The sequence below is a fragment of the Rhamphochromis longiceps genome, linkage group LG16, assembly GCF_057381845.1.
Source record: "Rhamphochromis longiceps isolate RC_006_pf linkage group LG16, R_longiceps_female_GT1.1, whole genome shotgun sequence".
NCBI classification, from domain to species: domain Eukaryota; kingdom Metazoa; phylum Chordata; class Actinopteri; order Cichliformes; family Cichlidae; genus Rhamphochromis; species Rhamphochromis longiceps.
In genome coordinates, this window is record NC_140572.1 from 9282859 (window position 1) to 9302178 (window position 19320).

The window sequence follows — 19320 nt, forward strand, 5'->3', positions numbered from 1 at the left end:
CTTTAGTGACAGATGTAGCTATACCAAGTGATATCAACATCAGGAAAAAGGAAGACTAAAGCTTGAGAAATACTAAAGGCAGAGCTGGAAAAGATAGGGAGAGTGAAAGCAGCTATTATAAAAGCTGGAGCTCCACAGGCTAGAGTGCAATGGGAACAGTAGTAAGCAGCATTTTAAACAATGAGCCAACCCTGGCAGAAAAGAGCAGTGAAACTGAACTAGATTACGCCTAGTGACCTATAATAGCAAGTGCACTTTCTGAGCTGAGGATGAAGACTGTGCCTAGACTCAAGATAACGATAAACCAAGATGCTATTTTCCCACCTTTGCAGATGTGAAAAGTGCTCTATGTATCATCTCTACTGCCAGTGTCACTAAACCAATGAGCTCATATTCGTCACTTTCACAGTAATCCTAGAAGCACTCGGGTCAAGCATGCACGTAGAGTAAGCCCCCCATGGAGAAGAAGGCTGTAAGCTAAAATCAGGGAATCCTAGATGGATGTTCACTAGTTAACTCAGGTGCAGAAAGCAGGTCATGAGAGACAGATCCGGGATCAAAAAGAGGTACAACAAGATGTTCATAACTGAGTCTCTTGAAACCACCAAATAATGGTTCACAGCTCGTTCTGCTAGGGTGAAGAGAAACTCCAGCAAAGCAGAGACAGGCTACAAGAAAGCCTATGGCTCAATTTCCCAAACATACTGGATACTGGAATGCTTGGCAATGTACAAGACTAATAGTGGACTAATTGCATTGATCAGTAACTTAGGCACGCAAGAGAATAGTCCTCCACAGTGAATTCAAAACTTTGTAAAAGATTTTGAAAATTGTAGTTAGTGATCTGGAACGTCATGCTGTTTAGGTGGACAATGTACTTGCACAATCATTCTTTTATTGAACATCTCTTTGTAGACTGACTGGCCATTAACTTAACAAAATGTGGGTTTACCTGTGTAAAAGCAACACACATTGGACATTTGTGGACCAGAGTCAGATGCAGCCAGTACAAGCAAAAGTGCTGAGTATGGAACTCTTCACTGTGACAAAAAACATAAAAGTAGCTGATGCATTTCCAAGGTATGTGTGGTCAGTACAGCACTGAAATAAAACACAAGGTAGAGCAGATAATCCTAAATGCCCACAGTGAACTCATTGGCTGGACACATTAATTGTACACACCGTGTACAGTCAACTATAAGAGGCTGAGCAATGCCATTTTAGACCTCCTCCTCTCTGGAGAATGAATCAACCTGATAAAAACCTTCTCAAGACTCACATGATTCATTATGTATATGTGGTTCATGAATGATAAAGATATAATTCAAGTTCAGATATCTTTATGAACAGGACACACAACACAGGGTTTATGTTACTGTAATTTTGTTTAGTTTGGTTTGGTTTTTTAAATTGTTTTATGTAGTCTGGTTATTCAGTTTATTTTTTTTATTAAATAGTTTTTGAAGACAATAATGGATCAAGAGTTAAATTTTACATATGTAACTCTGGACTGGTATGTGGACATTAACAAGTACAGATATGTTTTCTTTTTTATTATGTTTGCATTATATAGTCTAATAATCTGCACTAATTCTACTATTATGTACATAATCTGCATTCATAAAAACCTTCATGAGCCTATGTACATTTTCATTGCAGCTTTATTACTGAACTCTGTTCTTTACAGTACAACTATTTACCCAAAACTCCTGATTGACTTTTTATCTGAAAAACAAGTCACAACATATTCAGCCTGTCTCTTTCAGTTTTTTATGTTTTACACTCTAGGTGGTTCAGAGTTCTTTCTCTTGGCTGCCATGGCCTATGACAGATATGTGGCAATATGTAAACCTCTGCAATATCATATTATCATGAGAAAAACCACTGTGAGTATTTTTCTGATCATAGCTTGGCTTGTACCTGCTTGTCATATTGCAGTCCAAGCAATAGGGAGTGCTAACATTAAACTGTGTGACTTTAATATAAAGGGAATATTTTGTAACAATGCAGTTTACACTCTTCTGTGTGAAAGATCAAGATTAATTACCATCTTTGGTGTGGTTGCTTTACTAGATCTTGCAGTACTTCCTATGCTCTTTATAGTTTTCACTTATACAAAAATATTTATAGTCTCTTATCAAAGATGTAAAGAAATTCAGAAGAAAGCTGCAGAGACTTGTTTACCCCATCTTTTAGTTTTAATCAGTGCTTCTGTGTTTTTTGTGTATGATGTAAGCATAGCTCGGGTGGAAACAAATTTTCCAAAAACTGTACGGATAGTAATGACATTACAAGTAGTTCTGTATCATCCTATTTTTAATCCATTCATCTATGGACTCAAAATGAAAAAAATTTCAAAACACCTGAAAAGGTTCTTTTCCAGGCCACAATCAATCCTTGTATTAAAAGTAAATGCCTAGTACAACATTGCTGTTATTTTTTGGCTGCAGTTACTTAAAACACTTTTCATATGACAACATGAAATCATCCAAACTATCATGTTTATATATTTTATGTATGAACAAGAAATGCATGAAAATGTAAAGTTTAAAACATATCACTGTTGTGTTTTTGAAGAAGGGTATTGTAGTTACACCATTCTTTCAGACAGTGGACCTCATCTCTGTAGGCAGTGTCGTCATCGTCGGTGATGAGCCCCATCAGAGTGGTATAATCTGCAAATTTGATGGTGATGTTGCAGGGATGTCAGGGGGTGCAGTCTCTGGTGTAGATGTAAGTGTACTGTTAATGTTCATGGCGTCAGTTACACGTTGGACCCATAGCCAACATAACAGAGCCAGCAGTGCACGGGCAGGAATTCATTTCTTACTTAGAAATTCAGACACCTCTTGATATTTAAAGAAGAAAGGGATGGGCGAAATCTGATTGTTTAACACAAACTCTGTTTGCCAGCAACCAAGCTGCTCTCAGCATCAAAAGACTCCACCTCCAACCTAAAGAAATATCAGGAAGTAAGTTCACTTTTAAAAACTAAAGTTAGCCTACTACAGTTACTTTGTTTTAGTTGTTATAGCATGAACAACCTGCTAGCTGCAAATAATTATTTGCAGTTCTGTAAGGACTAACCTCAGCTAACACCAGCTAACAATGTTAGCTCAGTGGTGAGCAGTCTTCAGTAATAGTAATAAATCACACAACAATAGTATGTAGTTGTAAAAAGCATGACAATATATTAAGTAATCCAAAGTATTCAGAATGCACACACATTGTGTAACTTAACCCTTTAGAGCCGATCGGAGCGGGAACGCTCTGTTATGCGTAACTATTTTTAAATCCCGGTAGCACTGCAACCACGTAAGCTAGCGCAAAAAATTTTTTTGCATATGAAACCGGAGGAGTTGTACTTACATATTGTGCCATCAGCTTGTCCTAGGTCACGGTTTCCTTCCACATAAAGCTTTGCAAAAACTGCATAAAAAGCGCTTGCAGGAACAAAAACATAATATTCCAGAAACACGCTTTGCCGGTCCGATCAGCTGTTCAAAACACTTCCTACGTTGGAATAGACGTCAGCGCGAACTTTTGCATTTCCGCCATTACCTGGCCGAAACCGGAAGTGACGTCATTTTCGCGGAAATGTAGTCTTTTTTGCGATCAGGGCCTCAGGGCCTATACTGCTCTTTTTAAAAGTTATCTTTGACTTTATGACTTTCTGTGTCGTTTCTGGGATGCTTAGGACTCATATTGCACTGCTGGAAATAGTTTATTTTGATGCATATGCTGCTTTTTTGCAAATTTGCAGTATAATATTTATTTTCGTTTTTCCTGCAGTGTATAAAAATTGGTGTATTTCAAAAATAAAACTATGAAGACACTCAAAATAAATTTCCTGTGGTGGGAAACTATTTTGTGCAACTTTTTTGTATTTACAGTTTTGAGGGATAAGCCTCTTAAATTTCTCTAACTACAAATATATGTTAAAAAATCAAAAACGATTTTCAATTTTTTTGTAGTTTATTGCACTTTTTTGCAATTTATGTAATTACTATGCACTTAATGAATACATATTATTAAAATCTGGGCTATAATGGTTGTATTGATGTATAGCAACTTGAAATGCTCCCAAAAATGGCTCCACAGCATGTAAAAATATAATATAAGCTCTGGCGGACTTGGTTCTATGGTAGGTCTTAAAGGGTTAATGGAATACGCTACTGTTACGTCCCTCTGCAGCCCCTAATCATCTCAATGTTTTCAGCTGGTGCTAATTGGCCACACCTAGTCAGGTGTGGATAAAAGCATACCTGAGGCGAGCTTCCCGGGGAGCTCACTTGTCTTTGCCTTGGTGGCACCAGCCATTTTAGCCAACCTGGTATTCCATTTTAAGACAAAACCTCTTCTCACTAACACTCTGGTATTCATCTTTTATTTTATGTTGTGGCTTTTGAGCCTGGTTGTAACATAAGTGGGGGCTCGTCCAGTAGTGATGGGCAGATGAAGCTGGGCAGATGAAGCTTCAGTGCGCATGCGCCAACCAGCGTGCAGCCTGTTACAGTCGCTCCTGCGACATTGAACTGTGTGCTGTTGGACTCAGGCCGTATTATTTACCCAGGGAATTCTCTCATGTCATCATGGTGGCTGTTTATGTTCCTCCTTCTGCTAACCCCACAGCTGCATGTGACACTATCCACTCTGTCATAGCCCGGTTAGAGACTCAGCACCCGAGTGCCTTTATTGTAATTTCGGGTGACTTCAACCATGTATCACTGGACAATACGCTACCAACATTCAGACAATATGTGGACTGTCCGACCAGGAGAGAAAAAATTCTAGACCTACTGTATGCTAATGTCAAGGATGCATACAGCTCCTCCTCCCTCCCCCCACTTGGTAGGTCAGATCATAACCTGATTCACCTCACCCCCCGCTATGTGCCAATTGTGAGGAGGGAACCTGTGACCACGAGGAGCATTAGGAGGTGGTCAGAGGAGGCCTTAGCGGAACTACAGGGCTTTTTTGAGGTGACCAACTGAGAAACACTCCGTGAGCCTCACGCCGAGGACATCAATGGGCTTACTGAGTGTATCACAGACTACATAACTTTCTGCACCGACTCCATTGTTCCAGCTCAGACTGTTCATTGTTACCCAAATAACAAGCCATGGGTCATCAAGGTTCAAGGTTCAAGGTTCTAGGTTCTTTCAAGGTTCTTTATTATTTGTCACATGCATAGTTATACAAGTATAACACACAGTGAAATGTAGCCTGACACGCTCCTCGACATGTGCAAAAATTGGGGGGGGGGGTGTAGAGGAAGAACATCAAAGGACATCAAAGCCCTCCTCAACAACAAGAAGAGGGCTTTCAGAGGGGGCAATGAAGAGGAGGTGAGGAAGGTCCAGGTGTTACTAAATGACAAAATCAGAGAGGCTAAGGACAATTACAGGAGGAAGCTGGAGTGGAAACTCCAGCAGAACACCCCTCCACACATGAGAGGTGTGGAGGGGCATGAAGACCATCACTGGATTCAGGCCAACCAACAGCAGTGGAGCTGAGGGAGGTGAGGATAGAGCTAACGAGTTGAATCTGTTTTTCAATAGATTCGACACTACAGTGTCTGCTCCCACCCCCACAACCTCACCTGTAGTCAGCCTGGAATCCAGAGCCACACCACTGTGCCAGCCTCTCTCTTCACATGGCGCTGTTGCCTCCTGTATTTTTCCTGACACCCCTCCCCCACCCATCACCTTCACTCAATACCAGATTGAGATGCAAATGAGGAGACTTCACTCAAGCAAGTCTGCTGGACCAGACGGAGTGAGTCCCCTCATCCTCAAGACCTGTGCCCCCCAGCTGTGTGGAGTCTTTCATAAACTGTTTATGCTGAGTCTGAGTCTGCAGAGGGTACCAGTGATGTGGAAGACATCATGCTTCGTCCCTGTACCAAAGATGCCACGTCCCAGTGGCCCCCAGGATTACAGGCCCGTGGCACTGACCTCCCACATCATGAAGACCCTGGAAAGGCTCATCCTGGACCAGCTGCGACCCATAGTAAGACCACATCTGGATCCCCTTCAGTTCACTTATCAGCCTCGTCTCGGAACTGAGGACGCCATCATCTACCTGCTCAATCGTGTCTACACCCATCTGGACCAGCCGGCGAGCACTGTGAGGGTCATGTTTTTTGACTTTTCTAGTGCTTTCAATACCATCAGGCCGACCCTCCTGGGTGATAAGTTAGCAGCGATGCAGGTGGATGCTTCTCTGGTGTCCTGGATTGTTAATTACCTGACAGGAAGACCACAATATGTACGTCTCCCACAGTGTGTGTCTGACAAAGTAATCAGCAACACAGGGGCACCACAGAGGACTGTCCTCTCCCCCTTCCTCTTCACCCTCTACACCACAGACTTCAGCCACTGCACAGAGACCTGCCATCTTCAGAAGTTTTCTGATGACTAACGTTGAGGTATGGACAGCTACACACTGAGGCTTTGAGCCTCAGTCCTGCCCACATTGTATTCTGTAAAAATTAAATTTTGACTGCTTTTATGACCTTTGTAGTGGGGAGAACATAGCTAGGATTTAACGATTTAACAAATCTTTTAAATCCTTTGTCCTCCACAATGCTAAATGGCTGGGAGTCCTCAATCACCATGCTAACCAGGTCTTCATCTATTTGAGATTATTCTCCTGAGGAAAGACAACAAAAACAAAGCACAAATATAAATATCACACACGTAACTTATAACAGCTGTATAATATTGTTATATCATATAGTAACATTACTGCATGCTATATTATCATGGCATTTGATGGCTCACCTGGTCTTGCTCCACAATCGGTGTTCCCCCTATTCTCATGCAAAGCTCTGTAGTGCCTAAGCATGGATGAGGTGTTGTTGTTATATCCCAGCTCCCTGGCACATAGCAAACACTTCGCCTTGTACAAAAGTAAAGACAGCTTAACATAAATTGTATTGCATCATCAGTATTATGAAAATACATCTTCTGTAGAAATTTACATACCTTGTTGGGAGGAATAAAATCAAAATGTTCACACACAGGGGAGGACATACTCCTCTTCTTAGCTGGCTCCATTCTCTCCTGACTTTCTCTCCTCACTCTCATAAACCTCCAAACTGTCTCCAAACTGTCTCCAAACTCTCACTAACTGCAACTCTCCATCAAACACCCACATTTTTGAATGAAGTCTGAGGGGTTTATATTGCTGTCATAGCTCGCGGCAAAGTTCGAACCACTTCATGAACCAGTCACGTGGCAGAGCCGGGCAGCGAGGCTTCGGACGTCATCATTTTCAGCTCCTCCCATAAATGAAGCAAGCCTCGATACGCGCATCGCGGAAACGCCCCTCAATTACTCGACACAAGCTTCGAAGCCTCGATACAGAACGTCACATCACTATAGTCCAGGATCTTTGGACATTTTAGTGGAAACTGAATATTAGTTTGTTTTACTTTTAAGTGGGTGAGTGAAGGTGTTCACTGTGATTGAGCAACGTCCCTTTAGTAAGTGTGTTTCAGCTGGGTGGCTGTGCTGCCCCTCCATCGAAGCACTTGGTTGTTGTTTTGCTTTATTGTTTTAGTTTATTGTGTTTGGTGGTTATCCTGGGTGGGGGTACGCTTCAGAGTTTGGTAGGAGATTATATCCCTGGTCTGCTGCCTACCCTTGAGATTGCGTTTAAAGTTGCCTTGAGATCATTGTCTGGTGAGTGTTTTGTGCTGTGACCTTTAGTGTTGTGGGGAATATGGCTACTTTTGTTGGATCACTTGTGAGTGTTGTTGGCCAGGTGATGGCAATAACACTGTGAGGTGATGAGTAGGGATGGGTACCGGTATCCGGTGCCATCATGGCACCGGTTCTGACATAAACGGTAGTAACCAGACCGAAAAGCAACGCACATTTCGGTGCTTTATTTCGGTGCTTTATTTCAGTGCTTTTTTTCCTGTCCTGTGCTGTGATACACTTTAGATTCTAGCCAATCATTTTACATTTCCGAGGATAGTAGGCGGGTCCAGGTACATACGTTCTTTTAGAGCAGAGCTACAGATTAAAAATGCCCAAGGCGAAGCGGTCAAAAGTCTGGCTGTACTTCACAGCAAAAGATGCAAACTCAGCAGCCTGCAACAAGTGCTTTAAGCTGATACTGTGATACTGTGCAAAGGAGGTAACACCTCAAATCCGATGAAACACCTGGCGACGCATAGCGTTTTTTTAAAAGCTGAGAAATGCGCCGTATTTGATGCTGCAACACCTCACACCGTGCACATCTACTGCGGGTATGGTGCCTGTTATTGGACCCGGAGTTAGCAACATCCCCCAAAAACCTGAAGAGGAGAGTCCTGGCCCCTAGCCCTGCCAGTTTAGCAGAAATGATGACGGCTGATGATGGCAGCAGCAGCCGTTCTTCTCTGTGTGAGTAGCTTAATGTTATTCGTGTGTAATTTACGTTGAGTAGGCTAACCACACTATTACACTAATGCATGTAAGGTGAACTAGCAAACACCGTCGTAGTTACATGCGGCTGTCTTCTTGTTTGATGGCAGATACTCCCTTGGACAAAGTTTGTGTTTTTTCCATTGTTTAAGCACTGCTTCCAGCCAAGAGTGATACCATATATGCCCCATAGCTGCAGAAAAGGCTAACATTGTTATCTTTTTACAAAGAAACCAGCTGAACATGAGAGGTTTTTGGACAAAGTTGGTGTTCTCCATTCTTTAAGCACCGGTTTGAGCACCGTTTAAGCACCGGCACCGTTTCAAAAGTACCGGTTTGGCACGGGTATTGGATAAAACCTAACGATACCCATCCCTAGTGATGAGCCACCCTTGTTGTGATCATTGTGTGGCCATAGCTCTCCGTTTGTGGTTGGTCACTAGCATGCTTGCTTTACTGAACTTTGGAGTTTAAAGTAACTTGTTGTGGTATGAGGCCACTTGTATGTGACCATTTGTGTGGTGGAGACAACAGATCACTTGGTTGTGGTTATTTGCTACTATTTTTGGTTTTGTGTTGTAGCAGGTCAAGTAATCATTTTGAGTTGTACTGTTGTACAGTGTTGGTCACATGTTACTTTTTGTGTGTTCAGTGTGGCAACTTCAAAATCCTCATGTAGGGGCATCCATGCTTAAAGATGCCAACTATAATGTGAACACCGTGCTTCTGTTGGCTTTTACTTTTTTTTTCAGGTTTGTGGGTCAAGGACCTGAAGGTTTCAGAGAGGCTTTTAATAAATTTAGGGGTCCTAGAGGAACCCTTTTGAGGGAGGAGGTGTTACGTCCCTCTGCAGCCCCTAATCATCTCAATGTGTTCAGCTGGTGCTAATTGGCCACACCTAGTCAGGTGTGGATAAAAGGACCTGAAAGCAAGCTTCCAAGAAGCTAACTTGTCTTTGCCTGGGTGGCACCAGCCATTTTGGCCGGCCTGTGATGCCATTGTAAGATTAAAACCTCTTACTATTTACACTCTGGTATTCGTCTCCTTTTTTATGTTGCGGCCTTGAGCCGGATCGTAACAGTTACAAACTACATTTTGGGGCATGTATTCTGTAATACGTAGTGGAATACATTTTAAAAGTAACCTTCTCAACACTGAACATAAATGTAAAGTAATTTTCTAGCCTGCATTACTACAATGCTAAAACCTTGATGTTAAAACAAAGAAGCTTTCTGAAAAATGTGCGTCACTATTTCCAGTTATTTATTGGTATATTTACATCTTAAAGGAACACTTAGGTAAAAAGTTATGTTATATGCTGATACAGTTTGCTTTTCAATCCATCCATTCATTCATTCATCTTCTTCCAATTAGCTGGGTCATGGGGAAAGCAGCCTAAGCAAAGAAGCCCAGAGCTCCTTCTACCCGGCCACGTCCTCCAGCTTGTCCAGAGAAACCACAAGGCGTTCCCTGGACAGCCAAGAGACAAAATCACTCCAGCATGTCCTGGGTCTACCACAGGGCCTCCTCCTCCTAGTGGGACATGCCTATCACAGTTCGCGCTGGCAAACCGCTCCCTCATGCCTGTGTACTCCGTGCCTGCCGCTCTCTCATTCCTGCAGCCCTCCTGGGAAAACAGAGGCAGCCGTTAGTACCATTAATTTCACTGGTAAGCTCACACTCACAAACTGACAAGCTGGAGAAATGATGGGAAGTCTTATGCAATGATCCAGCTTCAGAGAGAGCTCCACCATACTCCTAAGTAGCTCCTCTGACTAGGCTTGATCAGCTGCAGGTGTGATCATTTCCTCAGGTGTGGCCAGCCTCTAGACGGGACACACCCACCAGGCCTGCCTGAAACTAGGGCTGGGTATCGTCACTGATTTCTAGAATCGATTCAATTCCGATTCCCATGGTCCCGAATCGATTCGATCCACGATTCGATTCGATTCGATTCGATTTGAATCTGGGAAATTTTGATAGTCAGAAATATTATAATTCAGATCAGTACATTTACATATTTTTGTATCTATAAAAAGGAAGCTGACACACGCAAGACTTTATCAAAGGTGTGAGCATCACAGGAGATGCCTTTGTGTCAAAGTAGCTGAAACTAAAACACAGAAAAACATGAAGGTGATTTTTCCTGGCCGGGGATTTTATAAAAATATTCTGCAGTACATCAAAAACGAAAGAAAACCATTAATCAACATATGAAAATCACCTCTGAAGTTACAGAGGTTTTATTAGAGACACGGCTAAGCGTTTTGCATTTTGCATAATTTTAAAAAGTTTAAATTTGTTCAGTATTGAACAGCAGAAATGAGGCTTTCTTTTCGGAAGTAAGTGAAAGGAAACAAACAGCGTCCGACAGGCTGTAAACAACGGTAGACTTGTGCGTAACAAGCAAGCGAATAATGCAGAAAACAGATTTTTAGACGGGAAACTGTTCTTGAAGTACAGAGAGAGAGAGAGAGAGCTGTGTATGAAGTGTGATTTTTATCGAGGTGGAAGCAAAACAGGAAAAGTCAGAGGAAATTCATGACGATGTTAATTTGAAGCACAGTTTGGATCTTCTTTTGCTGCTGGTTCGGTCAATATTGTTTGGAGAGAGATGAAACTAACAGCTTTAGAATCAGCGCAAAAGGGGTGTGAACACAAAGTGCGGACCCGCCGACAGATCAGAATCAGCGAGCTGTCGGCTTTCAGCCCCGACCGTGTCCGTGCCGTCGGGTGAGAAAGGCGACATCTCACTGATTCTGCGCTGTGTGTTTACGTCTTTGTGCAGAATCTGTGTTTCTGCTCTCATTTACTGTCTTAACTGTTTGGTGGTTGTTGAAATTTTGTGAGGTTTGAGTTATAGTAACTGACGGTAAAAATTCACCACAATGAAAATAAACTACACCTAAACTTGGTTTATACCTGCCCCTGATAGACTGCAGGTCATAACTTCTTCAATCAATCAATCAATCTTTATTTATAAAGCACTTTTCATACAAAAAAAATGTAGCACAAAGTGCTTTACATAGTTAAAAGCAGCCCACCCCACCCTCCAAATCACTCCCCACACTCTCATTAACATAAATGATGTGAATACACACATATCGCGCCCCCCCACACACACACACACATACGCACATGCGCACACTTAAAGAGTAAAAATTGGGCTGGGCTCGCATGAGCCAAGTGAGGAAACACTATAACAGGGAGCCGTCTGCACCGGGAGCCGGTCACAGACCGCAGCCTCCAGGCTGGGCAGGAGCAGGAGGAGGGAGGCCAAGGAGCCCCCCAGCCAGGCTGAGAGGACCCCCAGAAACCCAGCAGCCACAGTCGATCACAGCCCCGGTGCAGAGAGCGCCCTCTGAGGAAACACTGGAGATATGACACAATAGGATATATACAGGGTAAAATGATAAAATAAATAAGAACAGGATACAATATAAATATAAATATAAATAGAGTAAGAAGATTAAAAAATGAATAAGAATAAAATCAAGAAATATTAGGTAAAGTCTAAATTAATAATAGAATAACAGGATAGAATAAATAAGCATAAAAAATAAATAAACGCTAAGTAAAAGCTAAATTAAAAAGGTGGGTCTTGAGCCTGTTCTTAAAAACATGTACGTTCTCTGCGGCCCTGAGCTCCTCCGGCAGGCTGTTCCACAGACGAGGACCATACCACTGAAAAGCTGCCTCTCCGTGAGTATGTGTCCTGACTTTAGGGAAATTCAAAAGGCCAGTACCAGAGGACCTCAGGGTCCGCGAGGGTTCGTATGGTAAAAGCAGATCTGAGAGATAAGAAGGCCCAAGACCATTAAGACATTTAAAAACCAATAAAAGATCCTGAAACACATGGGGAGCCAGTGCAGCGATTCTAAAACCGGTGTAATGTGGGCCCGCCCTCTGGTCTTCGTCAGCACACGAGCTGCCGAGTTTTGCAAGAGTTGTAAAGTTGAAATATTCTTCTTAGGAAGACCAGAGAGCAGGGCATTACAGTAATCAATGCGACTGGTAATAAAAGCATGCATCAGCATCTCTGTGTTGGCCCGAGAGAGAATAGGGCGAACTCTGGCTATATTTTTTAGATGATAAAATCCAATTTTGGTTACATGTTTAACATGTGGGATAAAACCAAGCTCAGAGTCAAAAATAACACCCAGGTTTTTCACTTGTAGCGAAGGACATAGTGTAAATGCCTCTAATTTAGACAAGAGTTTCTCTCTCTGAGCCTCAGGACCGAAGATTAAAACTTCAGTCTTGTCCTGGTTAAGCTGTAAAAAGTTTTCTGCCATCCAAGATCGTATATCTAAGATACAGTTAAAAAGGGCATCCATTGGTCTGGTGTCATCAGGAGACACGGAGATGTACAGCTGCGTGTCATCAGCGTAACTGTGGAAGTTCACTCCATGCCTCCTGATGATACTGCCGAGAGGGAGCATATACAAATTAAAAAGTACAGGGCCTAGAACCGACCCTTGAGGCACACCACATGTCATTTTATGGATCTTAGAGGAGCATGTATCCATACTCACCATAAAAGTTCTGTCAGAGAGATAGGAAGTGAACCAGTTATGTACAGCACCAGAGAGGCCCACCATGTGTTTCAGTCTGTTTAAAAGAATAGCATGGTCTACTGTATCAAAGGCTGCGCTTAGATCCAGTAGCACCAGGACTGAGAGCTTTTGGGAGTCCCAGTTACATCTAAGATCATTTAAAACCTTTAGGAGAGCCGTCTCTGTGCTGTGGTTCACCCTAAATCCAGACTGGAATATCTCCAGGATCTGTCTATCATTGAGAAAATCAGTAATCTGAGTAAAAACAAGTTTTTCTAAGATTTTACTTAAAAATGGTAAGTTGGATACAGGTCTGTAGTTATTAAAATCATTACAATCCAAATTGCTCTTCTTCAGAAGGGGCCTCACCACCGCCGTTTTAAAGGCAGCAGGGAAGACACCCAACTGAAGAGAGCAATTCATCATGTATAAAAGCTCAGCCTCAAAAAATCCATAAAGTGTTTTAAAGAGTGAAGAAGGGATTGGATCTAAAAGACATGTGGTGGGTCTCACTGTGGAGAAAACTTTCTGAAGGTTCTCAGCATTAACCAGGACAAAGCTGTCCAGTGTCTCCTCAGGTACAATCGAGCCCTCAGATGTGTTTACAAACATATCGCGATTAGATAAAATATCAGATCTGGTGGCGCTGATTTTTCCCCTGAAGTGGTCTGCAAACTGCTCACAGAGTGAGTCTGTGGGGGTTCTTTGGGAGCTGTTAAAATCAGGGTTAAATAAATGATCCATGGTGGAAAAGAGGACCTTGGGATTATTTTTGTTATTACTGATTATTTTGGCGAAGTATGAATTTCTTGAGTTCCTTAATGTATTATTGTACATTTTAAGTTGCTCGCTAAATATTTGATGGTTGATAGTATTTTTATTTTTCCTCCATCTCCTTTCTGCTGCCCTGCAATTTCTTTTGAGTTTTTTGACTTCTTCGTTTCTCCAGGGTGATGCATGTTTTACGTTAATCTTTTTGGTGGTGAGTGGAGCAACGGAGTCAAGGCTTTTCTTCAGTTTGCTGTTGAAATGATTAAAAATCAAATCGCAGGGTGCAGGTAAAATCACAGGGGGGCATTCGTCTAAAACCCTGGTAAAATTTGCAGCCACTTCAGAGGTTAGATAGCGCCTCCTCACAGTTCGCACCGAGGTCTCCCGCTGAATAAAACCGGTGATGTTAAAAAACACACAGTAGTGGTCAGAGACAGCCCAGTCAACAACAGAGGACACGCTGGTGGACAGCCCATGGGTGATGACCAGGTCCAGAGTGTGTCCTCTGTTGTGAGTCGGCTGCGTGACGTGCTGGATAAAATCCAAACAGTGAAGAATGTTTAAGAATTCTTTTGATGCAGGGTCAGAAGGATTATCTATGTGCAGGTTAAAATCACCGGTTAAAATTATCATATTATAGTTTGAATGTATGTTTGTTAAAAATTCTGAGAATTCCTTGATAAAAGCAGCGCTGTCTTTAGGTGGTCTATAAATTGTGACAGATAAAACTGGAGGGCTGCTGAAAACAATAGCATGGAATTCAAAAGTGGTAAAATGATCAAATAAAATTTGTTTGGTGGTGATTGTGTTGTTGGCTAAAGATTCAGTCCCACCACCTCTCTTACCACTTCTAATAGAAAAAGAGAAATTAAAATTTGGTGGGGAGGCCTCAGTGAGAACAACTGGTGCATCCGAACCCAGCCATGTTTCAGTTAAATATAAACAGTCAAGTTTATTATCTAAAATTAAATCATTAATAATAAAAGACTTGTTCGACAGAGAGCGTACATTTAAAAGTGCCATACTGATTGAGACTGGTGGATTTTTGACAATAGAGTTGAATGGATGTTGATATTTTTGAAGAGGCCGGAGGTTATTAATGTTTTTGGAGTTACTGGATTTATGATAATTCTGTTGCTCTCTGTTTGTGATTATGACGGGTATTGTGTTGACTGTGGGAGAGAGAGGTCCTAGTCCAGAGTTTTGTGTATTACTGTTAAAAGTAGAATATAGGAGCTGGGACCATGGGAACATCAGTCAGTGGCAGACAGATCAGCAGGTAATGTCAGTTTGGGGTAGTGACAGGGCGATGTGCGGGAGTGCTGTACGCCAAATGCCAAATTGGCGGACAGCAAACGGCGTCCCCAGGCGTTGAGGTGGAGCCCGTCTGCCCCAAAAAGATGCCTCCTCTCCCAGAAGGCATCAAAGTTGTTAATAAAACCCAAGCCGTGGGAGACACAGGCGGAGGAAAGCCAGGTGTTAAGGCTGAGCAGCCGGCTGAAACGGCCTATCCCTCTGCCACAGGTGGGGGTGGGCCCAGAGATAAAAGCACTCACCTGCAACTGACCAAGGAGGCTGAAGAGTTGGAGGAAGTCCAACTCTTCAGCAGCTCAGATTGCTGTTTGGGGATGTCATTGGTACCGATGTGGATGATGAGCCGGTTAACCTGTGGGTGGGATGCCAGAATGTTGGGAATTCTGTCCACTATGTCAACAACAGTGGCTCCCGGGAACGACAGCGTGAGCGCCCCCCTCATCCGCACGTTCCTGACGATGGAATCCCCGAGGACCAGCGTGGAGAGAGGAGGTGCCACCGGGGGCTGTTGGCCATCTGAGACGCCCGCGCCGCGACACTGGGGGTGTTCAGATGGAGATGCGCCAGCCGGACTGCGTGAGTGACTCCCAGGTAGCCGCGCCGTGGGTCCTCTTCTCCGAGGAGCCGGGGTAAAGCACAGCTCTCCGCGGTGAGTTTGCACCACAGCGTCGGGTTGCCCGCCGCGGCTCCGGGGGCGTAGTGGTGGAGATGGCGCAGACCTCAGCGACACAGCGGGATGGCGAGGGCTAGCGGTCAGAGGAGGAAAGTCCACAGGATCCAGGACATTGAATTTATTCTCCAGAGGGGTGAGGGTGCGAGAGACGGATCCTCCTGCCCCCTCTGCAGCCACCACGCGTCTCAACCACGGTCCATGGCGCTGGTTGGAGTGGAGTGGAGCTGACCAGAGCCTTGTGTCTGGCCCCTAGCTGAAACCAGGAGTTCTCGTCCTTGGCAGAAGCACCAGCGACGCAAGTTGAGAGCCTGTGTTGACTGTTGGCGGGATCTTGGGACACAGCAGCTGGATGGTGCACTGTGTCAGCGCTAGTAGCGGTGGTTTGAGCTTTGCCAAGGAGGATCGTGTCAAGTTCGCATTCAGCCCCCTGGATTTGGTATAGCGTGGATATCCTTTGTTCCAGCTCGATCACTTTTTGGCTCAGGTTGATGCAGCTTTCACAGCTGGATGTTGAGGTAAGTGGTGCCATTCCGGAATCTCGTACCGGCGACAGCGTCAAAAACAAAAATAGAAACTGCCACTTTAGCTTACGTTAGCTAAAAAGTCAGTCGTGACGCAGCAAGAAAAGAGTTTCAGATCAGTATCCAGCAAAGGCAAAACCAAGCTTCCAAAACTTTTCGATGCACGAGCGCCTTCAAACTTCAGGCCTCAACAGGCCTGAATCCTTCCTTCTTACCTGAAGTTCACCTGACACTCGGACCAGCGACCGCCTCTGGTCTCTCCTCCTCCTGTCTCCCCTTTCCCTCATCCACCTGCTGGCCTTTATGGAAGCTCTGCCATAGCCACCATCAAACAACTGAGTTATTTGTACACATTGGCCAGCATCTGGCCACCACCTTTCATCGTTCATACCGTTACACCCCCCCCCCCCCCCCCCCCCAAAAAAAAAAAAAAAAGAAAAAAAGAAATTGGCCTCCACCCATAAAAAAAAGAGAAATCAGTATCGGCCCACGGGGCAAATGCCCGGTATGCCCGATGGCCAGTCCAGCTATGTCTAATAGTGTCTTAGCAATATAGATAAAAAAGTCTCTGTCTGGCTCATTTGGAAAGTATTCGGATACAAATGCTAGTTTGTGATTTAAAATACTGCCAGTGATAAGTGCCAGCCAGCCATTTTCATCATTTGTGCTATACCTGATGGCCAAGTCAAATTTCCTCTTCAGCAAGATACAAACATCCTTGGGTTTATTTGTTGCACAGGATGAAATATATAGCACTAATAAGACATGATAATCTGCAAAACATATCCCTCTTTAGCTATAACTGTTACTGCTTTACTGCTTTCAGGGAGTAGAGGCTGTGTGTGTTCCAGGGAAGAACTGAGGTATAAACCACCAACACCTTATATGGAAATGAGAAGTTGTGCTACAAGTTATGAGAGTTGTGTGTCTGTGTGCCTGACTGGAGCGTAAATAAAACTCACTTCAAAAACACTCATCAAGTGTTTGTATTTTTTTTTTTTTAAATTCCACGACAAGATATAGGTGAATATTCATATCTGTGCATTCCCAGGTGCTGCCAGCTAAATCTAGTTTTTATCACTCCCACTTTTCCATTCAAGCACTCTTCATCTCCACCACCAGGGACCGTACTACTTGACAAGCTGTTGTTAGAATTAATTTAATATTACTTTCTAGTATCAGCTGATGTTTACTGGAGCCACAGCCGTAAAAGCTGTTTGTCATGATGTCGGTTTGGATATCTGGTGAGAGGGAAACACGAAGGTGAAATCAAGAGATGTCCTTAAGTGGTCATATGATGTAAACTGTTTAGAACTTATGCATATATACCAACAAGACAGTGTACATCACTGTCACAACAGCGTTTGTTATCATCCAAAGGCTTTATGGTTTCTCCTATAATACCTGGTGGGCTTGTCTCTAGTCAAAATGCCCAGACTGACTTTTTTCTCCCACTCCAGCTGACCAGGTGGTCAAGGTGCAGACTCAAGGCACATCGTTTTTGACCCCCCCCCCCCAACCCCTTTGCAGTCTTTTGCTACTCGGGTTAAACATGATATATAAGTCACTTAGATAACTTCTAAATGTCAATGTTTGGTTTATTTCAGTGTTTGATTTGTTCCTGAGTAAAACTTCATAACTAGACCGTTTTATTTAATACTGAAGTCTTACTTGGAGAGCTGTCAGTATATTTTGAATTTCACCTGTTAGATTATGAAAATGTTTCCTCCTGAATTTAACTATTTTTTAATATTATACTTAATTCAAAGTCAGCTGTTTAAATAAGAACAGAACATTTTACATCAGGGGATACGACAGGTGAAATTCAAAAAAATAATTGTCTGATTTCCTGCATAAGAGAGTAGAACCGCTGCAGTGCAGACCTCCAACTGAGCCATCTTACATCATTGTATTACACAACATCTCCGTATTCTGGATGTTGAGTAGAAGCTGTTCAAACTGGCGGTGGCACAAGGCTTTGGAGAGAATATAATTAATAGCCTTTATCACCGGTTACATAACATGGCCATATTTTAAATGTTTAGCACAGAGTGCTTGTTGGTGAATAATACAGTGGAGTTTTATAGCTTTACGTCCTTCTTTGCTGACTTTGTTACAGACTAGGGTTGTTAATTCCTTAGTGAGTATTTCAGGCAGCAGAAACCCAAGAAAGAAGAGGAGCAAGGAGAAGAACCATCATGGAAGGATAGGCCCCTGCATGGTATGTACCAGTAGCAGATAGACTTGGCTAACATTCAAAACAATCCAACCAGTAGCTGGACAAAGCTGGACTGAGAGACAGCACTGAGTCATGAATCATGGCATCACAGGAACAAGCTCTGAGCACAAAATTCATAGAGGCTTGGGTCTACCAACCCAGGAGAGACCCCATGTGCAGACTGTGCAAAGATGCCCCTGAGACAATTCAGCACATAACAGCTTGGTGCAAGATGCTAGCAGGCAGGGCATACATGGAATGCCATAACCAGATGGCAGACATAATATACATGAACAGCTGTAGTGATAGATTTCTCTATACAAAGTGATAACAATATCAGGAAGAAGAAACATGATAAGCTTGAGAGTAAAAAACTGAGAAAGTAACTTGAGAAGATGTAGCGGTTGAAAGCCACAGTTGTTTCTGTGATGATCAGAAATACTGCATGGTACCCTTAAGTTCCCAGGTCTCAGCTTGAGGGGACTCGCAGGTTGAATAGAGTTAGAGGTCCAACCCGCAGCTATAAGACTTTGATCATCCTCATTCACATATCGAAACAAGAAAAAAAAAGACCTTCTTATTCAAGGTGTTTCTTTAGCCTTTTTGTCATAATGCCGACCTTTTGCCTATGCTACTAAGCCTTTACTAGTCCCATAGATTGAAAAAAAATGTGTGAGAAAACACAATGAAGGACATAGGACTATAAATGTCAACTGGTGTCATGGTCCTGGGTCATTTTGACCAGGACCTGGTCCAGCTTCAGCTTCGCCTGGTCCAGCTTCAGCTTCAGCTTCGCCTGGTCCCTCCTCGCCTGGCCCTGCCTTGCCTGGTCCTGCCTCGCCTGGGCCTG

General features: G+C 43.2%; 1 protein-coding gene and 1 long non-coding RNA gene across 2 annotated transcripts in view; one reads left to right on the forward strand and one right to left on the reverse strand.

Moving 5' to 3' along the window:
- Positions 1-19320, reverse strand: part of LOC146650575 (uncharacterized) — a 203910-nt gene that overhangs the window by 131912 nt on the left and 52678 nt on the right. The window lies entirely within an intron of this gene.
- LOC146650585 (olfactory receptor 13C2-like) lies at positions 1473-2420 on the forward strand. The gene has a single exon (XM_085383564.1). It carries the CDS (start codon positions 1473-1475, stop codon positions 2418-2420), a length of 948 nt encoding a protein of 315 aa, XP_085239690.1.

Excerpts from the sequence above, each read along its gene's own strand:
- LOC146650585 (XM_085383564.1), top strand. The coding sequence starts at position 1,473 with ATGGATCAAGAGTTAAATTTTACATATGTAACTCTGGACTGGTATGTG.